General features: G+C 47.3%; 1 protein-coding gene across 1 annotated transcript in view; it reads left to right on the top strand.

Moving 5' to 3' along the window:
• Window positions 1-20,073, top strand: part of NOS1 (nitric oxide synthase 1) — an 82,573-nt gene that overhangs the window by 36,524 nt on the left and 25,976 nt on the right. The window contains 11 exon segments of the mRNA XM_011356068.2: window positions 64-205; window positions 2,500-2,639; window positions 3,930-4,104; window positions 7,044-7,145; window positions 8,590-8,784; window positions 9,165-9,250; window positions 11,597-11,741; window positions 12,747-12,851; window positions 13,402-13,460; window positions 14,436-14,537; window positions 16,248-16,364. Coding sequence (XP_011354370.2) covers window positions 64-205; window positions 2,500-2,639; window positions 3,930-4,104; window positions 7,044-7,145; window positions 8,590-8,784; window positions 9,165-9,250; window positions 11,597-11,741; window positions 12,747-12,851; window positions 13,402-13,460; window positions 14,436-14,537; window positions 16,248-16,364 — 1,368 coding nt within the window.

The raw sequence follows: 20,073 nt of genomic DNA, 5'->3' as shown, positions 1-20,073 counted from the left end.
CCAATGCGTCCCCAAAGTACAAGCCCCGCCCTGACACCAGATGTCCCCCTCTCTCCACTACAGATCTGCTATCACCATATTTCCGCAGAGGATCGACAGCAAGCATGATTTCCGAGTCTGGAACTCCCAGCTCATCCGCTATGCCGGCTACAAGCAGCCTGACGGCTCCATCCTGGGGGATCCAGCCAGTGTGGAGCTCACAGAGGTATGTGCACCCCACACCGGGCCCCCCGCCTGGGCTCCCATCTCCCCAAACCATCTTTATCTACAGGCTTTGCTCAGTTTAATATTATCATCACGTGGAGAGCAGCAAATGGGGTGCAGTTTATTCTTCCCCAGATTCCTTCTCCCCAAGTCCAGCTGGTTCTTTTACAGCTGGTCATCTGGACACTTTCATGCCATTACCTTGTCCGACTCTAATGATGGGAACCATTGTCCCATTTTGCAGACGGGTAGACTGAGTCTCACCAAGGCCAAATGAGTTATCCAAGGCTATAAATGAACAGAAGGAAAGCTAGAAGTACAGTCCAAATCTCCTGCCTCCCACCCGGAGGAGAGGAGCTGACATATGGGAGCCTTGTCTGGCATCTACCTTTTCTGAGTTGAGTTATATGTCAGACTCATATCATTTATTCACTCACTTGTTCATACAACTATTCTACCCACCAATGCCTCTTGAGGTGGGCTGGACTCTCCATGGTACCAGCACTGCCACAATTGCTGGCATCCGAAGTCAATCCATAAAAGCCACCAGGAACACGACCACCACCATCCAAGGTTCCTTCCAGGTAGCACAGCTAAGGCATGGTAGCTTATAGCATCTGTGCCCACAGGAGACACCACAGGCAGGCCCCGTGCCTACAGTGAGCTCAGGCACACAGACCGGGTACCCACGCTTATTGATCACCCACTCCTCCCCAGTTGAATTTCATCTTTGTCCTTTCCTCAAACCCCCCTCAGAGTCTACCCTACTAGCTCCCCAGAGATGGAGCTGGTGTGGCAAGGGTTTCCCCACTGCCTCAGTCCCTGCTGACTTCATTTGCATGTGACTTTTCTTATTAAAATGTTATTCTCCAGAAAAGGGGGCTGTCACCAGGGCGACCAGGAGTTGCATCTGTGCCATTTTAGACTCAGCCAGACTCTCTGCTCCACTTGGCTGAGTGCTAACTGTATACTTGGCTGACCTTGTCCTCATGGCCACCAGAACATAAACGCCACACAGCCAGCCTCTTCCTCGCCTCCTGTCTCCAGAAACCTCGCTGACAGGATGCGTTCTCCTAAGCCCTGGATTTCATGCTTCCTCTTTCTCCTAATACAGCAGAGAGAATCACCTCAAACGTAACCACGTGACTGGATCTTTTGAAATCCTCTAACCTTGCACTGTCCATTATGGCAGCCACTGGCCACGTGTGGCTAGCAAGCGCTTGATGTATGGTGGGTCCAAACCGAGACAAGCATAAGAGTAAAATACATGCCAGGTTTCCAAGACAGAGAACAACAACAAAAAAGAGTAGAAAGCATCTCGTTAATAGTTTTTATCTTGATTACATCTTGAAAGAATAATATTGCAGATAATATTGAGCAAAACTATTTTATTTATTAACAAATTAATACATTTATTATCAGGTTAATAAATATATTTAATTTTGTGTTAAATATACTATCATTACTAACTTAATAATTTATCATTAATAAATTAGTGGTGCTATTTAGTGCATTTAATTATATTTTATATGACATATTTTATTTATTAGATTAATAAATATATTTTGCATTTAATTTTAATGTCAAATATATTATTAAAATACATTTATATTAATACTTTAATACACTATTGATAACTAATATTAATATCAATGTAACTAATATAAGCATTATCATTAATAATTATTTTGTAATCAAATATTAAAATTAAATTATATTATTTTGAAAGAATAGATTATTAAAATTACTTTCACCTGTTTGGGTTTTTTTTTTTTTAACTTTTTAAAATGTAGCCACCAGAAAATTTCAAATTATTTATGGGGCTCGCTTTGTACTTTGATTAGACAGTTGCTCTAACAGATGCATTTTATGTACTAATTCTAATAGATCCACTCTCATCAAATTCAGTAGCTTCTCTTCACATCTCAAGGCACCCAATGCAAACACTTCCAGCTGAATGCCCACCATGTGCCAGGCCCTGTGTATGAGGGTATTGCAGATGCAACAGTCACGTTTATCCCATGCCCTTCAGGGGTTCCCAGTGGGCAGGGGAGACCCAGAAAACATAAGAAGGTACGATGCTGGAGGACAGGTTCGCCCTCTGTCCCATGGGGCCACAAGAAGTGATACTGGTTACCTGGTGACATCAGGGAGAACTTGAAAAAGAAGGCGTGTGTGGCTCAGAGCCCCCGGAGGAAGCGGGTGCTGGTGGGCCAGCTCTGGGGCCTCTGCCCCTCCCCATCGCCATTGTGTTTGGAGGGCTTGGTGACCTGACCTGGCTGGGTCTGGTTGCAGATCTGCATGCAGCAGGGTTGGAAACCCCCAAGAGGCCGCTTCGATGTCCTGCCGCTCCTGCTGCAGGCCAACGGCAACGACCCCGAGCTCTTTCAGATCCCTCCGGAGCTGGTGCTGGAAGTGCCCATCAGACACCCCAAGTAAGAGGGACAGGCAGGGGGTGGGCGAGGGTGGACTGACTTGCCCAGTGCCCCTCTCTGCCCATTCCCATACGCGCCTGGCTCTTTCTCCAGCCCAGACACAGGCGAAATTAAAGGGGGTGTTGGTTCTAATCCTCACTGTGGGGCCTAGGTAGAGTGGGACCCCTAAGAATCAATAATTCCTTCTTGACCAGCTTGGGGACTGCCATCTTTTCCTGAATTATAATCTTCCTCCTCACCTCACTCCTAAGCGATCAACCAGGACCTGCCCTTTTTCCAGCCCGAAGGGTTAAACTGAGCGGGAGTGCCTACTGTGTTGTTGCGTGCACAAATTTGAAATAGAGGGAGCCATTTAAAGCACTGCGTGACCTGATGTAGGTCAAATGGAAAAGGGATTTGGAGCCAGGAAGGAGCTGTGATGCCTGGGACAAGCAGCACAAGCAGAATTTACACTTTGAGAGTGAAGGAAATCCACAGCGAGGCACTGGATCTAGGGACAAAATTGAGGCAGGCACCAAAAAACTCAATAATATTTGAATGCAATATTTTTAAAAGTCAAAAATAACTTTAAAAAAATCGATGATGTACAACATATCAAAATTTTAAATAAAGGCACGATCCAGTTCAGGGCTGAGATTAGAGTGAGGCGAACCAGGTGAGTCATGCAAATACAGGGTGGGATTGTGTCTTTATTTAAAGTTTCGATATTACCTGTATAACCACCTAATTCCAATAAAATGGTGCAATAGAAATTTTATGGTGCCTAGAGACACAAAGTCACCTGACCCAACCCATACTGGCCATCAGGAAAGACTTCTTAGAGTAAAAACAGTTTCACTGAGAATTAAGGTGTGGGTTAGAGCTGAACAGACAGAGAAGGAAGAGAAAAGATCCCAGGAGGAAGGAACTGCCGTTCGAAGGCCCTGGGGTTGGAAGGAACTCACTTTCTCTTAGACTAACTTTTAGAGTGAGTTTGGGAGAAATACAGCAGCCCAAGGCAGTGTAGTTCCCAGGCCTGGATGTCCATCCAAGTGGCAACTGGGGAGATGTTGTTTAAGTTATACAGATAAGTAAGTTCTGGAGATCTAAGGCTGTTCCGTTGTTAAAAATGCATATTCTCAGGCCCTGTGGTTCTATAGATCTGAGGCGGAGCCCAAGAATCGAGTTCTAGCATTGTCCATCCCAGCCAGTCACTGGCGTTTCCGCGTCCCCAGACTAAGGCCGTCCCAACACGAGTCTACCTGTGAGACTTGCGCCCCAGACTGAGCCGGGCTGTGCTGCTCTCTGCAGGTTGGAGTGGTTCAAGGACCTGGGGCTGAAGTGGTATGGCCTCCCAGCGGTGGCCAACATGCTTTTGGAGATTGGTGGCCTGGAATTCAGCGCCTGTCCCTTCAGCGGCTGGTATATGGGCACAGAGATTGGCGTCCGCGACTACTGTGACAACTCTCGATACAACATCCTCGAGGTGAGGTCTCTCCTCAGTCGCCCTGACAGGAAAGCACAAGGCAGATGGGGAGGGCTCAGTAGTCCTTGGGGCTTGGAAACTGGAAGGAGTTAAAATGCATCCCACAGTCCCGGTGAAGCCCCTGCAGTTCCAGAGGCACCCAAGGCACTGACAGTGCCTGTGCTGTGTGCCAGGCACTGTGCAAAGCACTTTGCACAGATTACACGCTCATTTCATTCCCCCCATAACCTCCAGGTATAAAAATCCCCCTCTCACAGATGAGAAAATGAAAGCCTTTTGGAGAGATGAAATGACAAGCTCAAGGTCACGCTGCCAACAAGTGGCAGAGCTGGGACGCAAACCAGTCTGACTTTATGGTCCAAGTTCATAACCACTCTGCTACACTGCATCTCAATGTCAAACGCTGTTGGAATGACCCGTGATCTTGGGACTTTTTTTTTTTTTTTTTGGTCTGTTTTCTAAAAAACAAAGGAGGAGGATTGGCAGTTGTTCCTTACCATACGCATTTCTCAGTGGAGGTTCTGTTTTCCTTCCGGGCTGAGTCATCCTCATCTACTAAAAAGTGCTGGGCCGGAGTGCTTCCTGGAGCTCAACTTTGGTGAAAGCATCAGGATTGCTGTGATTTTGTCAGCAAATGTTGTTCCTAACAGCAGTCAGCTGTAGTTGGCCTCGTTTCAAAATAGGGCACTGAGAAACAGAAGTTAAGTGCAGGGCCTATGTCCCACAGTAGATAAGGTACAGAGTCAAAATCTATGGTCGTCCACATGGATGGACCTTGGGGGCATCATGCTAAGCAAGCTAAGTCAGACCCAGAAAGATAAGCACTGTTCGATCTTACGTATACGTACAGTCTAAAAAAGTCGAACTTATAAAAAGAGTAGAATGGTGGTTGCCGGGGCTGGGGTCGGGGATGGGTGTTGGGGAGATGTTGTTTAAGTTATTATACAGATAAACGAGTTCTGGACATCTAATGCACAGCATTACGGTTATAGTCAACTGTACTGTATTATAAACTTCAAAGCTGCTAAGAGACTAGATCTTAATTATTCTCACCACAAAAAAAAGGAGAGAAACAATTATGTGATATAGTAGAAGTGTAAACTGATGTGGTAATAATATTGCAATATAGAAATGTATCAAACCACCTTAAACTGTGCACCTTCAGCTTACACAATGTTATATTCAATTACATCTCAATTTTTTTAAAAATTCCGTGAGTGTCTGCCTGGAAAACAGAAGCTGAGGTCCTCAGCCTTGCCACGTACTGGAATGACCTAAAGAGATTTGTGATGCCCAGGTCTTTCTCCCCAGGATTCAGATATAATTGTCCCAGGATGGGGCCAGGGCTTCACTCTTTTTCAGAGCTCCCTAGAAAATTCTACTGGGCAGCCACTGAGCTGTACAAACTTCTGGCAGGAAAGGAAAAGACATTTCAGACCATTTTCATAGTTGCGTGGCTCTAGTCACATTTGAGGATTTTTAAAGTCGTATAAAGTTTTTAATTTTTTTTTCCTGCAACTAATTTCTATTCTTTCAAAGTATAAACAAAATAATGCCTAGAAGTAACAATTGCAGCATGACTGGCTGTATACACTCTCTTTTATAAAAGAACTCAAGTTTTATATATATTTATGTAAAGCAGCAAATTTCTCACTTTTTGCATTTATATCACTGCTAAAAGACCTCAAGCAGAACCTAACGCCTCAGCCTCAAAGAGTAAATATAATAACTCTGCTTTCATGATCTCTGCTTACATTCGATTGCAAAGAGTAGTCACTGGGCAAGTTAAATGAGGCTCCCTCCCACCCCTGCCCTCCAGTTTCAACTGCCATTACGCACAAATGTTGACAGCTGGGACTGGGAAACGATTTACCCAAAGCTGAGAAATTGTCGCATTCTAGCCCCGTAATGAGACTTGGGTTCCCACAAGTGACTAGAACTGACAGGGTAAGTGAAAAGCAAGTCTCTAATTAGTGAATTTGCTATTGGGTCTTCCCCACGCCTGACATCAGCTTCCGCATCAGCTTGAGCTGTGACAGAAATATCAGAGGATGATTTTTCCCAAGCAGTTTTGCCAAAGGAGGCAGCTGGTTTGGGAGTGGCCCCCAGCTCTTGGGCAGTATGCATCTCCCTGGGCTCCGCCTCCGAGGCCAACTGGCTCTATGGACTTTAAGCAAGTCCAGGCACCTCTCTGAGCCTCAGTTTCTTCATCCGTCAAATGGAGTCAGGCAGGTGTCTCCACGAGCCTAAAGAATCCACGTTCCAGGATGGAGCAGGTTGGGTGGAGAGCTTCTCATACTAAGAAGCAGATGATGTCACTTCCAGATCCACATCTCTGCTTAAAACCTCACAAGGACCCTCTTTGTCATGCTTGAAACAAAATCCTGGCTCCTTGGCCCATCCTCCGTGATCCTGCATGATCCAGACCTGCCCCTCTCTGTCACCAGCTCCTCCTGGCTCACCGCCCTCCATGTCCACTCACCTTCTTCCCATATCTCAAATGCTGCAAGCCTGATCCTTTCTCAGGGACTCTCACCTGCTGTCTCTCTGCCTAGAATCTTCCCTCCCTCCATCTGCAAATGTCTTGCTTTTTATCATCCTGGTCTCCCCTAGAATGCCACTTCTGCAGTGGGCCTGGCTATCCTGGTTCCATGAACCCTGTCCTCATATCCCTCTTTATCACATTTCTTTGTCATATTTTCTTCCTAGGAATTAGCACTCATAACAGTGTTCACTTTCTCCCATATTAGAAGGTACACTCAGTAATAAAGGGCCAGCCAAGTCTCTCTAGTCTCCTGTTACCAGTAGTTCCTCAATAAAAAAAATCTTCAGAGTGAATGAGTTCATCAGTCTGCCCACAAATTGATGACACTAGCTAGCCCTGTCCCTCTTTAGTCTGAGGTGTTCCAGCCTGTGAGTCTGTTTCCTTTCCCTTTCAGGAAGTGGCCAAGAAGATGAACTTGGACATGAGGAAGACCTCCTCCTTGTGGAAGGACCAGGCACTGGTGGAGATCAACATTGCAGTTCTCTACAGCTTCCAGGTAGCACCAGGGTCCAGGCTGTTAAGCCTCAAAGGGAAGCTAAACCTTTCAGAGCCTTGGAGCAGAAGGTCGAGTGCCCTAGGTGCTAGGACCTGCCTTTGGGAGGGTCTGCCCACCAGCATGGTCTACTTCCCATTATGCATGCCTTACTCTCCATTGTGGATCTTGGATGGGCACTGTTTGAAGAAGAGATGAATAGATGAGGGGTTGTGACTTGTCACTTATGATTTTTTACAATCGAGATAGCAGGCATCCTCTATGTCTTGCCATGTCTTAGGGACTCCGCCTAAAAGAGACAAATCTTCATCATCATTATCAGAAGCATGTGGGCTCCTCAGTGCATGTGGTCCCATGGTACATGGTATTATGGCAAAGTGACCATAGAATTTATCATCTAAACCACAAATTTTTGAGAGCAAAAGAAAGACACCACTAATAATTGTGCTAGGGCAATGAGCACGAGCCAGGTTGCTCCTGGGCAAACCGGGAGACTATAAAATAGAAGTCATGCTCTAAACTGAGGCCAGCTCTGTCCTCCAGGGGCTGACAGTCTAGGAAGCTCAATCTCCATAGATGTGCATGGAAGGCACACACAGACAGTAGGAAGAGCATATCCAGTCATGGACAGACGTGAATGTAAACCATCGGTCCCCATGTCAGGAGTAGAGAGAATGGGTACACCGAGGAATACTCCAGGGAAAAGACAAGTTGAGATGGAGTCGGGGGAAGGAGGCCCCCTCCCTTCTCTCTGAGTCATAGGAGTGAGGTTGCAGGAGTTGTTGAAAACAATGGAGCATGGTTCGGTCAGCTGGTGTGAAGACCCACGAGCCAGAGACAGCACAGGCAGAAAAGCTTAGGACGGGGACAAGGGTTTGTGGGCAGAGAGGGGAGACCACTGCGTGGGTGTGAGTCCAACCCAGCCAGGTTACCCGGTCAGCCCACCTCTGCTGTGACTTCCTTGTTTTAACTTTAATAAGTTCAACTTTATTACTTACGAATTTTATTTTAAGAAGATTCCGTATCACCACCATCGGTAGAGAACCAATATCAGTTGGTATAAATAGAAGAGAACTGTAAATTTAAATAAGTAAACACAATGAATAACAAAACAAAGTTGTTCAATTCTAACTAGATAAGAGAGAGTTTTTCTCTTATTAAAAAGGGAGGAGGGTTGGGGAAGGAGAGAGGAACATTGGCGAGAGGAATTAAAGATACGTTAGCACGAAGCAGAGACTTTCTCCCGGGTTTAATCATAGCACGAAGCAGAGACTTTCTCCCGGGTTTAATCAGAAGGATCGAGAGAGAGATGCAGAGAAGCACCTGACACTGCCTCAAATCACCTCCAGGCCCACCCTTTGGGAAACGCAGCTCTACGGGGGAGGGAGCCCGAAAAATACCCCAGCTTCTCTTACCTCCTGACCCCTTGTCCCATCTGCTCCCACAGAGTGACAAAGTGACCATCGTCGACCACCACTCCGCCACCGAGTCCTTCATTAAGCACATGGAAAATGAATACCGCTGTCGCGGGGGCTGCCCAGCTGACTGGGTGTGGATCGTGCCCCCCATGTCCGGCAGCATCACCCCTGTCTTCCACCAGGAGATGCTCAACTACCGGCTCACCCCCTCCTTCGAGTACCAGGTCCTGCCCCCTCCCTGCCTGTCTTGGGTTATGCTTGGAGCATGTCTCGATGCAGACCAGCACCCCGGACACTCAAGTGCTCCATAGCCATGGTGAACAGTACAGAGCTAGCTGAAAGGCTAACGGAGATGAAATGAGCAGTCTGGGGCCACCAGGAAAGTGTGTAAGAGGGACCGAGGGCTGAGTGGGGAGGTCTTATAGGACAACGCGGGGAGGCTGCACCAGCCACGAGGACCCCTACGGTCACCACCGGCAGAATCACGCCCTTTAGGGGCTGAGGGTTGGCATGGCTGGGCAGCCACAAGCCCCCAGGGATTCTGAGCATCTCCCACGAGGAGCCAGATTCCCTCACTGCAATGACCATGATCTTCTCTTTGCAGCCTGACCCTTGGAACACCCATGTCTGGAAAGGCACCAATGGGACCCCCACGAAGAGGCGAGCCATTGGCTTCAAGAAGCTAGCAGAGTAAGTCTCCTGAAGTAGGTTGGGGGGATGTCTATTCCTCAAAACTCAGAGAGCCCCAGAAAAGGAGGCTGGACAAGTGCTCATTCCTCGAACCTCTCATGTGACATGAATTCTGTATTTTCTCTGACCCCTTTGTTGCCTTCTTGGACCCAGAGTCTGGGATGTGAATGTCCCACACAACTCTTAACCTTCCTAGTTTTATTTTTCCTCACCCTAGTTTCATAAATTCTTGTCCTGGAGGCAGTGGTGTGTTGGTAAATCAACTTTCCTAATAATAATAATGTTAAGAGTAGTAATAGTGGTGGATTTGTGACATTTGTCAGTTTCTGTTGTCTAAATATTCTCACCGTGGCCAATTTCAGGCTACCAACAGGAAGTCACTAACCCCAAAGTGGGGAGGAGCTGGGATGAGCCAACTCCAGCACACCACTGCTTAGAGAGTGTGCTTGTCCAGGGCTGAATGCTAAGTACTCATTCATTCATTCATTCATTCATTTGGCCAACGAGTCAATACTGAGTGCCTACTCTGTGCCAGGCACTGTGCGAGGCTCCAGGGATGCCATCATGAGCCAGAGAAATGTGGTCCCTACCCTAATGAAGCTCACAGTCATTCATCGTCAAAGAACCACACAATTATGGTAAACACTGCACGCGTCATCAAGGAAGATTCATGGTACCATAGAACAGTCTTCGGGAGGTCGGAGAGGGCTTCCTGCAAGAGATGACAATTGAGCTGAAGAATGAGATGAATAAGACATAACTGAGAAAAGAAGGGAGAGAAGGGGTCATGGGTCAAGGTCACTAAAGAACAACTGTCCTGAAGAATGTGTGACCAGCCAAGGGACCAGCTAACAAGTGGGGTGGAGCCAAGTGAGGTGCTTTTTGTAGGGATGCCAGCCTCCTCCTAAAGAACACTGATCTACTCCGAGACACACCTGTTTGGAGCTAACTTTTTGAGCAGAGCAGTTAGGTGTGCAGAGAACTTCTTACTCTCTCTCTTCAGCACCCTTGGGTCCAGAACTCTCTATGGATGGTACCTAGTTGAGCAAAAGGGGTCATCCATGCAAAGGACCCCAGAAGCAGGACAATGGTGGGTCTCGTAGGGACTCAACCCCAGATCCCGGCTCTGTTAATATGGCCCATGACATCTCTCTCTCTCCTTCCCCCTAACCCCATCTACCAGCCAAGCAGGGGCACAGCAACAGCCATTTCCGTCCTTCCCACAACAAAAGAATTACAGATATTCTCAGGGAGGGCAGCCTTTGGCTTCCTTCGGTTCAACTGTCTCCTGGGGGAAAACGGGAGGGAGAAATCTAAAACCTTAATTGCACTATTAAGTTTGGGGGAGAAACAATGGAAGTTAATTATAGCTGCTTCGTTATTCTCTAGTCGTTCTAAGGGAACCTCCAGGCACCTTTTATTCTTCTGTTTCTGCCCCTGAGCCAGAGTGCTCCTGTTGCGTGGGTGGTTTCCCTGATTCTAAAAAAATGATGAATCTACCATCAATAATCCCCATGTGGGAGTAATTAGCAGTTTGTCTACACCGAGCTTCCTTGTTGGAACAGCGGTGCTTGCTCAGAAGGTAAGCCCAGGGATTTCCGCGCCTCTGGCCTGTCTGCCATCCCCATGCCCTCTTGGATGGGAAGGAAAAGACACTGATTATGAATTCTCCATTTAGCCAGAAAGAGCCTGGACTTGACATTTAACCTCCCCAAGGCTTTGATGGTAGCAGCAAATTCCTTCTTCCTTTTGGTAAATATGTACTTAGTGCCTATTTGGTACCAGGCTCTGTGCAAGACCCTGGGTTTCCATGGTGGACTAAACCAGACCTGGTCCTTCCTTTGTAGATCAATAAATCTCTAAAATCTCTTCAAACTCAATACCTGGTGGTTTATTAGTGATTTGTTCCCACCCGCCTCATGAATTTATGTCCCGTGATGGCTACTTGTCCATAGCTACATTCTCTATGTTCCTCAGTCACTATGCCCGGCACATAGTTAGGCACTCAGCACACCTTTGATGAATGAAAGAATGGGCAAATAAATGACTAATCACCTTTTGGGGACGATGCTTGGCAAAGCAAGCTTCTGAAGACTGGGATCAATCTATTAAGTAACAACCTGATCAAACTGACCAACCATTTTAGCTCATGACTCTGGGGGGACTTAATAAAGGGTAAAGGGGTGTGTATTCTATATGGTGCCTAAACTCAGGGTGTGAGTCTCCCCAAGGCCATCAGAGATCAGGACAGTAAGTCCTTTCCTGTTATATTTCATGAGTCATGGTTCTCGCCCCAAAGTCCCAACTTAGCATTTCCCATTTTCCTCTCTGTCCTCTTCCTCCCAGAGCTGTCAAGTTCTCGGCCAAGCTGATGGGGCAGGCAATGGCCAAGAGGGTCAAGGCGACCATCCTTTATGCCACAGAGACAGGCAAATCGCAGGCCTACGCCAAAACCTTGTGTGAGATCTTCAAACACGCCTTCGATGCCAAGGTGGGTAGGGGGCAGTGCCAGTTCCCCGGCCCCTCGTGGTAGATAAAGTTGGGAGGGAGAGAGGGAAGTCGACAGAGACAAACCCTTTGAGGATGGAGGAGAGCACATCCCACGTTGCCCTGTAGCACACGCGTGCACATTTGCATCAATTTCAGGGGGCGGTGATGCCCCTCTCCCTGTGAACCCTCCAGGAGTCCATGAACCACAAAAATAAAACCCCCATCGCTGGACCAAATGTTCAAGGGTTTATAAAAATCCATTTTGGAATCAGTTTGGGAAGCTCTGCATTCAATACAGTTCAATGGGCGTCTTTGCTGCAGGACTTCTCAGAGCCTTTAATCTGCAAGTGTGTGTTACAATCTCCAAAAGAGAAGAGGAGAGAATATAAATTTTTCCCAAGCATGTTTGTTTATGGCTCAATAATTTTCAAGGAACATCTCAGGAAACTGGGCTTCCCTAGAACCTATTTAAGAAATGTTGCTCAGGTGATATTAAGACAGAGAGCAACAATCTTTCCCTAAAGCAGGTGTCTCAGACTTGTTTGGCCCAGGTTGTCCACACTGCTCGAGGGAGGGTTAGCTAGAAAGGAGGCTGAGAAGCTGGTCAGATCCAGCCAGCCAGGTTATCTCCAGCCTAGATGTGTCAAGAAGGTTGACCACAGAATCAGGTGGTTCTGAGAAGCTCGAGGGTCTCAGACAAAATCTTTCTCTACCATCAGCCAATCTCTTACACCACTGCCCCAGATTCTCTACGGTCCTTCAGGCCACGTGACCACAGAGAGGTCCCACCCTACCCAAAGGCTTTCAGTTCTGCTCATTTGAGGCCATTGAAATAGTGACATCTAGAATCTTTGGTTCTCCTTTCAAACGAAATGGCTTAAGACGACTCATCTTTTTTTTTCCCTCTCTCTCTCTCTTCTACTCCTTCCCCCATCATTCTTGTTCTGTCCCACTTCTTCTCTCTCACCATCTTCTTCCTCCCCCTCCCCACCATTCTCTCACCTAGGTGATGTCCATGGAAGAATATGACATCGTGCACCTGGAACACGAAACTCTGGTCCTGGTCGTCACCAGCACCTTCGGCAATGGAGACCCGCCTGAGAACGGGGAGGTGAGATGAGTTTTCGTCGGTTCCAGCGTGCGTGTTTGTCAGCGGGGAGAAGAAGGGGGCAGCAGTTACACCTGCTATTCAGTCACACATCCTCCCCGAGCCTCGAAACCAGTGACTTCAGTGTGCATCCAAGTTCTTCAAAGGTTGGACAATTCCAGGTCCTCAGATTCTTGGTGTCCACTGACCAGCTGGCCCCTAGTGAAAATGTTGTCACCTGAGTAAGTTGCTTCTTTAAAATTGGGTGCTCCCACAAAGAGCTTGGTGTCCCCTGCTCCGGATGAGAGAAGTAGGGGCAAGTATTTTTATGGAGAGAAAGCCACAAAGGGGATTTGTGTGTGGGGGCAGTGGAGCCCCTATCTGCAGTCCTGTAAACAGCTGGCCCTTCCACGGGCATCTGCAGCTCAAGCATTGCTGCCCAGCCCGAGCCCCTGACCACCTCTGATATCCTGGCCCCTAAGTGTCAGCCAGGAACCCAGACCCTCCGTGCCTGTCCCTGTTCTGGATTCAGTAACACAGGCTTCACATTTCACTCATCTCTTTTGGCCTCCAGAAATTCGGCTGTGCTTTGATGGAAATGAGGCACCCCAACTCTGTGCATGAGGAAAGGAAGTAAGTGAAGGATCCTTCTGGGTCACACGACACCCCGTGGTGGGTAACTGGAAATTGTCTTCGCGCACCTAGGGTTCACATTCGAGTTCTGGATGGATGAGGGTCGTGACCTGAAGTCCATATGTGACCTATTTTAGCAGTGGATGTCTGTGCCCCACTGGAGCTGATAGTTTTTTGGTTTCTGACTAGAAAGTTTTGGCTTGGTCGCTTCACACCCCTGGGCCTCACTTGCTTTTTCCATCAAATAGGGTTTATTCTACCTGCCTGAACTTTCTAATTTGTAAGAATCGAATCAGAAAATAGACGTACTGGTCCCGTGAAAAGTTAGGAGCACCGTGTAAATATCCGTTCTTATCTGCCACCTTTGGAAACCTACCTTCAGAATCGGTGAAATGAGCATCTGTCTCTAGAACTTTTCCATCTGATGCTCACTGTAGAGTTGCAGCTGCTGTGGAAGTAACATTCCAAAGAGAGCCAGAAGCGCCTGTCGCCAAAGGACGTTCATGGCGAAATCGCATCCAGCGTGGGGTTGGGCTCTAAAGATATTTCATAGGGCGAAAGACACCTGTAATCTACATCGCCCTTGAAAAGCCCTTAAATCCCCCGCAACGTAGAGAACATATGGCCCGTGCATGCCGAGCTGCCTGTCAGTGAGGCCAGCACAGCGTCTCCTCCAGCATGGAGCGGATCCCCGTGTTTTCGGCTGAGCCTCAAATGCTGGAGCTGGCTGGTGTGGAGAGGCTGTGTTATCCACGAAATCGCTCCTGGCTTTCGTTTTGCCAAGCCCGTTTTGCCACACTCGCAAACGTCCCACGTCCAGGGGCTAGCTGGGTCCCCGGTGGTCAGCCCTCGTTCTGTGCCAACTGCCCCACTCCCTCCCTGCCCTTCTCCTTCCCGCCCCATAGGTGACCTCCAGGAGGTTCTCCTCACCCCTCCTTCAGGGAGAGATAGGGCACCATCCATTCTCCCCTCTAGGTACCCGGAACCCTTGCGTTTCTTTCCCCGTAAAGGGTCTCCCCTTCCCCGAGGTGACACAGAAGTCTGTGGTCTGGCTACCGCCCGTGACAGCCAGCACAGGTAGAGCATGTGTGTGTATGTGTGTGTGTGTGTGTGTGTGTGAGCATGTGTGTGTGTGTGCATGCATGCACATGTGTGTGCAGGTGCGTGTGCACGTAGATGTGTGTGCACACGTGCGTGCATGCCCAACGCCAGAACTTCCAAGGCCACATCCGGGTCTCAGGGAGACCTCAAGTCTAACCCAGGCTGTACCACTAACTCACTAAGCAACCTCGAGCAAAGTCCTTGACCTCTCTGGGCCTTGGTCTTTCTCCTCTGCCAAATGGGGAGAAAAAGCTCCACCCTGACCACCTCTGGGAGCTGTCATGAGGACAGAAGGATAACGACAAAGAGGAAAGCGTTTGGGAAAACCTCAGACCTCATACAAATACACGTGCTGTTATTCTTACCCCACGACCGTGAGCCAGCGCCCCCACACTAACAACACAGCCACCCCCTGATATGTTGCATGACTTATTTGGAGAAGTGACTCAATGTGAGACAATTTTAGGGCAGAAAATACACTTACATATATTTAGAACTTTCCCAATGCTGGAGCGAAAACTTTGAAGAACATCCAGCTTAGAAACCCTGCTGCCAGAATATGCAATTTCTTTTTTCATCTTTTGCATTTAGATTCGTGTGTTGAGTTTTTGTGTCTTGTTTTTGTTTTGGGGTTTGGTCTTTTGGTCGGTTGTTTGGTTTGGTTGGGTCTTGGGGTTTTTTTGTTAATTTTGTTTTATGTTTTGTTTTTGCCTTGTCTGAGAATGAAACTTACCACTTTGAGAGAAAGACTGGAACGCTGGATATTTTGTTTCAGTCTCAAGGCTCCTGAGCCTTGAATACTGAAGCTTAAGACTTCCTTCCCCTTCAAAGCGATTCAATAAGAAATCCAATCTCTCTTCATGCCGCGTGTCAGCGCTGAACATTTTTCACGTTGACTCGGAGTGTGGAATGTGGCAGACCCTCGAAATGTCTAAGGATTATAACTTCATGGAGGGTATTGAATGGGGTAGTCCAGCGCCACCCAATAAAACTTCCTAGGATGACGTGAATGTTATATCTGTGCCTTCCGATACGGCAGCCACTAGCCTCATGTGGCTATTGAGCACTTGACATATGGCTACTGCAAGTGAGGAACAGAATTTTTCATTATATTTAATCTGAATTAATTTAAATTTAAAAAGACACACGTAGCCAGTGGCTACCACAGTGGACAACACGAGTCTAGATCCTGCTGTTCAAAATGAGGGCAGGTGACTAGCAGCATCAGCATCTCCTGGGAGTTTATTAGAAACGCGGAATCTCAGGCTGTGTTTCTAATCTACTGAATCAGGATCTGCATTTTAATCATGTCCTGGGCTGATGTTTAGACACATTAAAATTTGGGAAGCATGAAGCATGGTGTCTGATGGCTAGGGGGTGGTCTGTTCTATCCCTGACTTCTTGCCAATTAAATCATTTTGACTGTTGGGGTCTCAAGTTTCCTGAGTTGAGTGTGGTCACAGACCTTTTGAACACAGGTAGTGTCAAGCGCACATGGCTAGCTGTCATTGTGGTGGGTGAGGGTAAGTTGATACATTCTAGAAGAGACCGTGGGAGTATTCTGGTCTAACTCAATACACAAGAGAAGGTCCTGGAAGCAGGACTGGTCATTTGAAGATCCTTTGTGGGGTTGACCTCAGGAGGGAGCTCCAAGCTAGAGCTCATTACTCTCTTTCCTCTTGACAGGAGCTACAAGGTCAGGTTCAATAGCGTTTCCTCGTATTCCGATGCCCGCAAATCATCCGGCAATGGGCCGGACCTCAGAGACAACTTTGAGAGCGCTGGACCCCTGGCAAATGTGAGGTGAGCAAGGGGCTTGGGTACTTGGGACGTGGAAGGCTCTGGGGCAACTGGACTTAGTTGCAAAGTGGGCTCTTTGTTGGGGGGGCTGTCTCCCTCCCGTGTCCATCCATCCCTCCAACAACCAGGTACGCCCGGGCTGCCCCTGACTCCTCTTTCTATACATACACCCTCAGAGCCCCCATCACCCACGTTTCACTCCATCACACACATTTCACTCCAAAATCAGCACGTCATTTGTGATAAAGGATGCTGACCCCTAGAAATGACTCAATAAGCTGCCCTTCCCACGTGATATGTTTTGCACTTAATAGAAGCTTCTGGAGACACCCTGCCATGACCTGGATGCACATCAAAATCACCTGGAGATATTTGTAATAACCAATAACCAATCCTCACCTCCAAGGATTCTGGTATCATCGGTCTAGAATTGGGCCCAAGCACTGTTTTTTTTCTTTAATTTCTCTGACTGACTCTAATATATACTGGCTTCACCTCTTGTTTTCCAAAGCATAGTCACATGCCATGAGATGATTTTAGGTAGTAAGTGGACGACTATTTTGTATTTCGATAGCTGTGTATATCAGTTTAATGGCTATTTGGAAGGAAATAAAATCAGACGTCAAGCCCTTAGTTTCACAGATATTGGTCAAGATGAGGCTGATCTCAGCAGAGTATCCAGGCCTGGCCACAGATCTCTCAGACTTTCACAAACTGAACCTCTTCTACACCTGCTCAGGGCAGCGCTTACATGATACAGAGCACAGGGTTCTTAGATATCAAAGGATTGTGTCTATGAGTACGCTTTTTAAGAGACTTAATTTTTAAGAAGTTTTAGGTTCATAGCAAAATTGAGGGGAAAGTACAAAGATTTTTCATATACGCTCTGCTCCCACTGTCCCTGACACACCCACAAAAACGGCCACCTCTGCCATCAACATGTGCAACCGATGAACCTACACGGACACGTCACAGTCACACACAGTCCATAGTGTACATCAGGGTTCACTCTTGGCGTCGTACGTTTAATAGGTTTTGCCATCAGCACATTTTTTTAGCTTGACGTTGAAATATCAGTTCTCTAATTTGACAGACTCATTTTTCCCTTTTTAAGTCTACCACGGCTTAGAGCAGATAGTGATGAGCCGCAGCCTGCGGGCCAAACCCAGCCTGGCCACTGTATGCTTTTATATAAACCATGAGCTAAGAATGGTTTTTACAGATGAACATTTGCAATTCACTACTTTTAAGCCCCAAATAAGCCAAATGGTATCCCCCCGAAAAAGTTACATTGTCATTAGTAGAAATATATTACTAAGAAAGTGTATTCGACTATAACTATTATAACTATTCTTATCATTATTATTATAGTATTTTTAACTTTGTCAAAAAATGCACGGCAATTTGTTTTCTTTCTTGTTGTATAAGTAGCTGTATAATAGCTTTGATTTTGCTTCTTTGAGGGCCTACAAGCCTAAAAATACTATCTGGCCCCATAATAGTAAGTTTGCCAACTCCTGGTTTTGAGGCTTAAAATAGGAATTTTAAAGCCATAAGGTGAACATTGTGATGGAAACGTGAATCTAGGAAGTGACTATGATGCGGGTCTTCTGGTGCAACGGGCAGCATATTAATTAATTCATTAATCACCTGAACCATCTGTTAGTGAACACTAGTGGGCTCGATGAGCACAAATAAAAAGCAAGTTAAATAATACTAATAAGTAACTAATGCCATTGGGGATAGTCGTGTATGGCTGATGTGATGAAGTAAACGAAGGTTTGGGGAGCGACGCCTTGACCACATGGCATGACTAGTGCTAGGGGTTTCCAAAGACGCTTAGGCTAAGGGCACCCCTCAAACGTCCACTCCTGGTCACCAGTTCTCTCTACCCATCAGGCTGCTGTCCTTTGAGGAAAAGGTGAAGAATCCAGGTCCATGGAGATAATAGGTGAAGGACCGATGGGGGAAAGGCTGCCTAGTCCCACATACTTTCCTTGGAAAGGCTCTGGAACCCCGGGGTGGGGAGGGGGGAGGAAGAGGGCCGGAAAGAAGAGGAAAGTGAGATGAGAAACCATGACCGTGGATTTGAAAAGAGTGGTCATTAACCTATGTTAACCTTCACTGGATCTGAGAGACTCTTGGACTCATCTTGAGTTCAGTCTCCAATGACAGAGTCCCTTCCCAACTTCCCCCATCTTTTCCTCAGCCCCCATTTCACCATCTTGGCCCCCTTATCCTAAAAAGAGCCAGATCCTGTATGGAGGAGGTTAAAAAGCTTCACTCCTTGGCCCGAGAGGACAGCAGAGCGCTGTGACCCGGGAAGGAAGTGGGGAGGGTGTTCTTGTCCCACTTGAGAACCTGCCACTCCGATCCCCATGAGGCTGAGAACTACGGCCAGGACCGAAAGTTCTGGAATGTGTGACATCAAGTGTCTGTGAGACACCGTGACCTAGCAAAAGGAGCCGTGTAGGACACAGCCCTCCACTTCCCATGCTTCAAAGCGGCCCCACCTCGATGTAGAGAAAGTTTTTACTAACTTGGCCCCCATCGATTCGAACACCGACATTTTCTTGGTGCTGGTTTGTGAGGCATATTAATTTTACAGACATTGCAAGGGGTGGAGCCAGCATGTTTACAAATCTTTCATTCCTTTTTAGAAGAACCTGTTTGTGCACCAGCATTTGATGAGTTAATAACAGGTCCTCCTGACCTCACTAATGCTGGTCCCTGGGGGCCTCTGAGTTGTAGTTTTCATTATCTTTGTACTTAAAACTGATCTAGTTTGATAGAATTACAAAACTTATAGAATTCAAGCCTTTCGATAATGTAGACTAATTTCCTCAATGAGTCCAGCTTAGAAAGAGACACACAAGAAATAGCCGATCATTCTGGACCATGGCTTTCCCCAACCCGTCCTGCTTAGGACGGCCTCCCAGGTTTAAGATGGCCTTCCCCAGGTGTGCTCGGAGTTGCCTGACCACCGGGAGCTAAATGCAGTCCTTCTGGAGATACCAGATGTGTCAGTCTGCTTGGACAGCCATAACAAAATATCACAGACTCGTTGGCTTCAGCAACAGAAGTGTATTTTGTCACAGTTCTGCAGGCTACAAGCCCAAGATCAAGGTGTTAATAGGACTGGTTTCTGGTAAGGCCTCTCTTTCCGACTTTCAGACAGCCACCTTCCTGCTGTGTCATCACGTGGCCTTTCCACTGGGCACGTGGAGAGAGTGTGTGAGAGAGAGAGTCTCTAGTGTCTCTCCCTCTTCTTATAAGGGCACCAGACCCATTGCATTAGGGCCCTAATGCTATGACCTCATTTAACCTCAGTTTCCACCTTAAAGGCTCCTTCTCTGAATACAGTCATGTTGGAGTTAGGGCTTCAGCATTTAAACTTTGGGGGGAACATAGTTCTGCCTGTAGCACCAGGCACCCCCCAAAACCCCCACAGTCCCCTAGCATGGACTTTCTGTTGTCTTCTTGGCAGGTTCTCAGTGTTTGGCCTTGGCTCACGGGCATACCCTCACTTCTGCGCCTTCGGACACGCCGTAGACACCCTCCTGGAAGAGCTGGGAGGAGAGAGGATCCTGAAGATGAGAGAGGGGGACGAGCTCTGTGGGCAGGAAGAGGCTTTCAGGACCTGGGCCAAGAAGGTCTTCAAGGTAACCATCTGCCCAGCTCTCAGACTAGGGGGAGAAGTCATATCTCCCAC

Source organism: Pteropus vampyrus, unplaced genomic scaffold (assembly GCF_000151845.1).
Source record: "Pteropus vampyrus isolate Shadow unplaced genomic scaffold, Pvam_2.0 Scaffold23, whole genome shotgun sequence".
NCBI lineage: Eukaryota > Metazoa > Chordata > Mammalia > Chiroptera > Pteropodidae > Pteropus > Pteropus vampyrus.
Note: the sequence above shows the minus strand (reverse complement) of the source record. Positions and strands in the feature narration are given on the sequence as shown.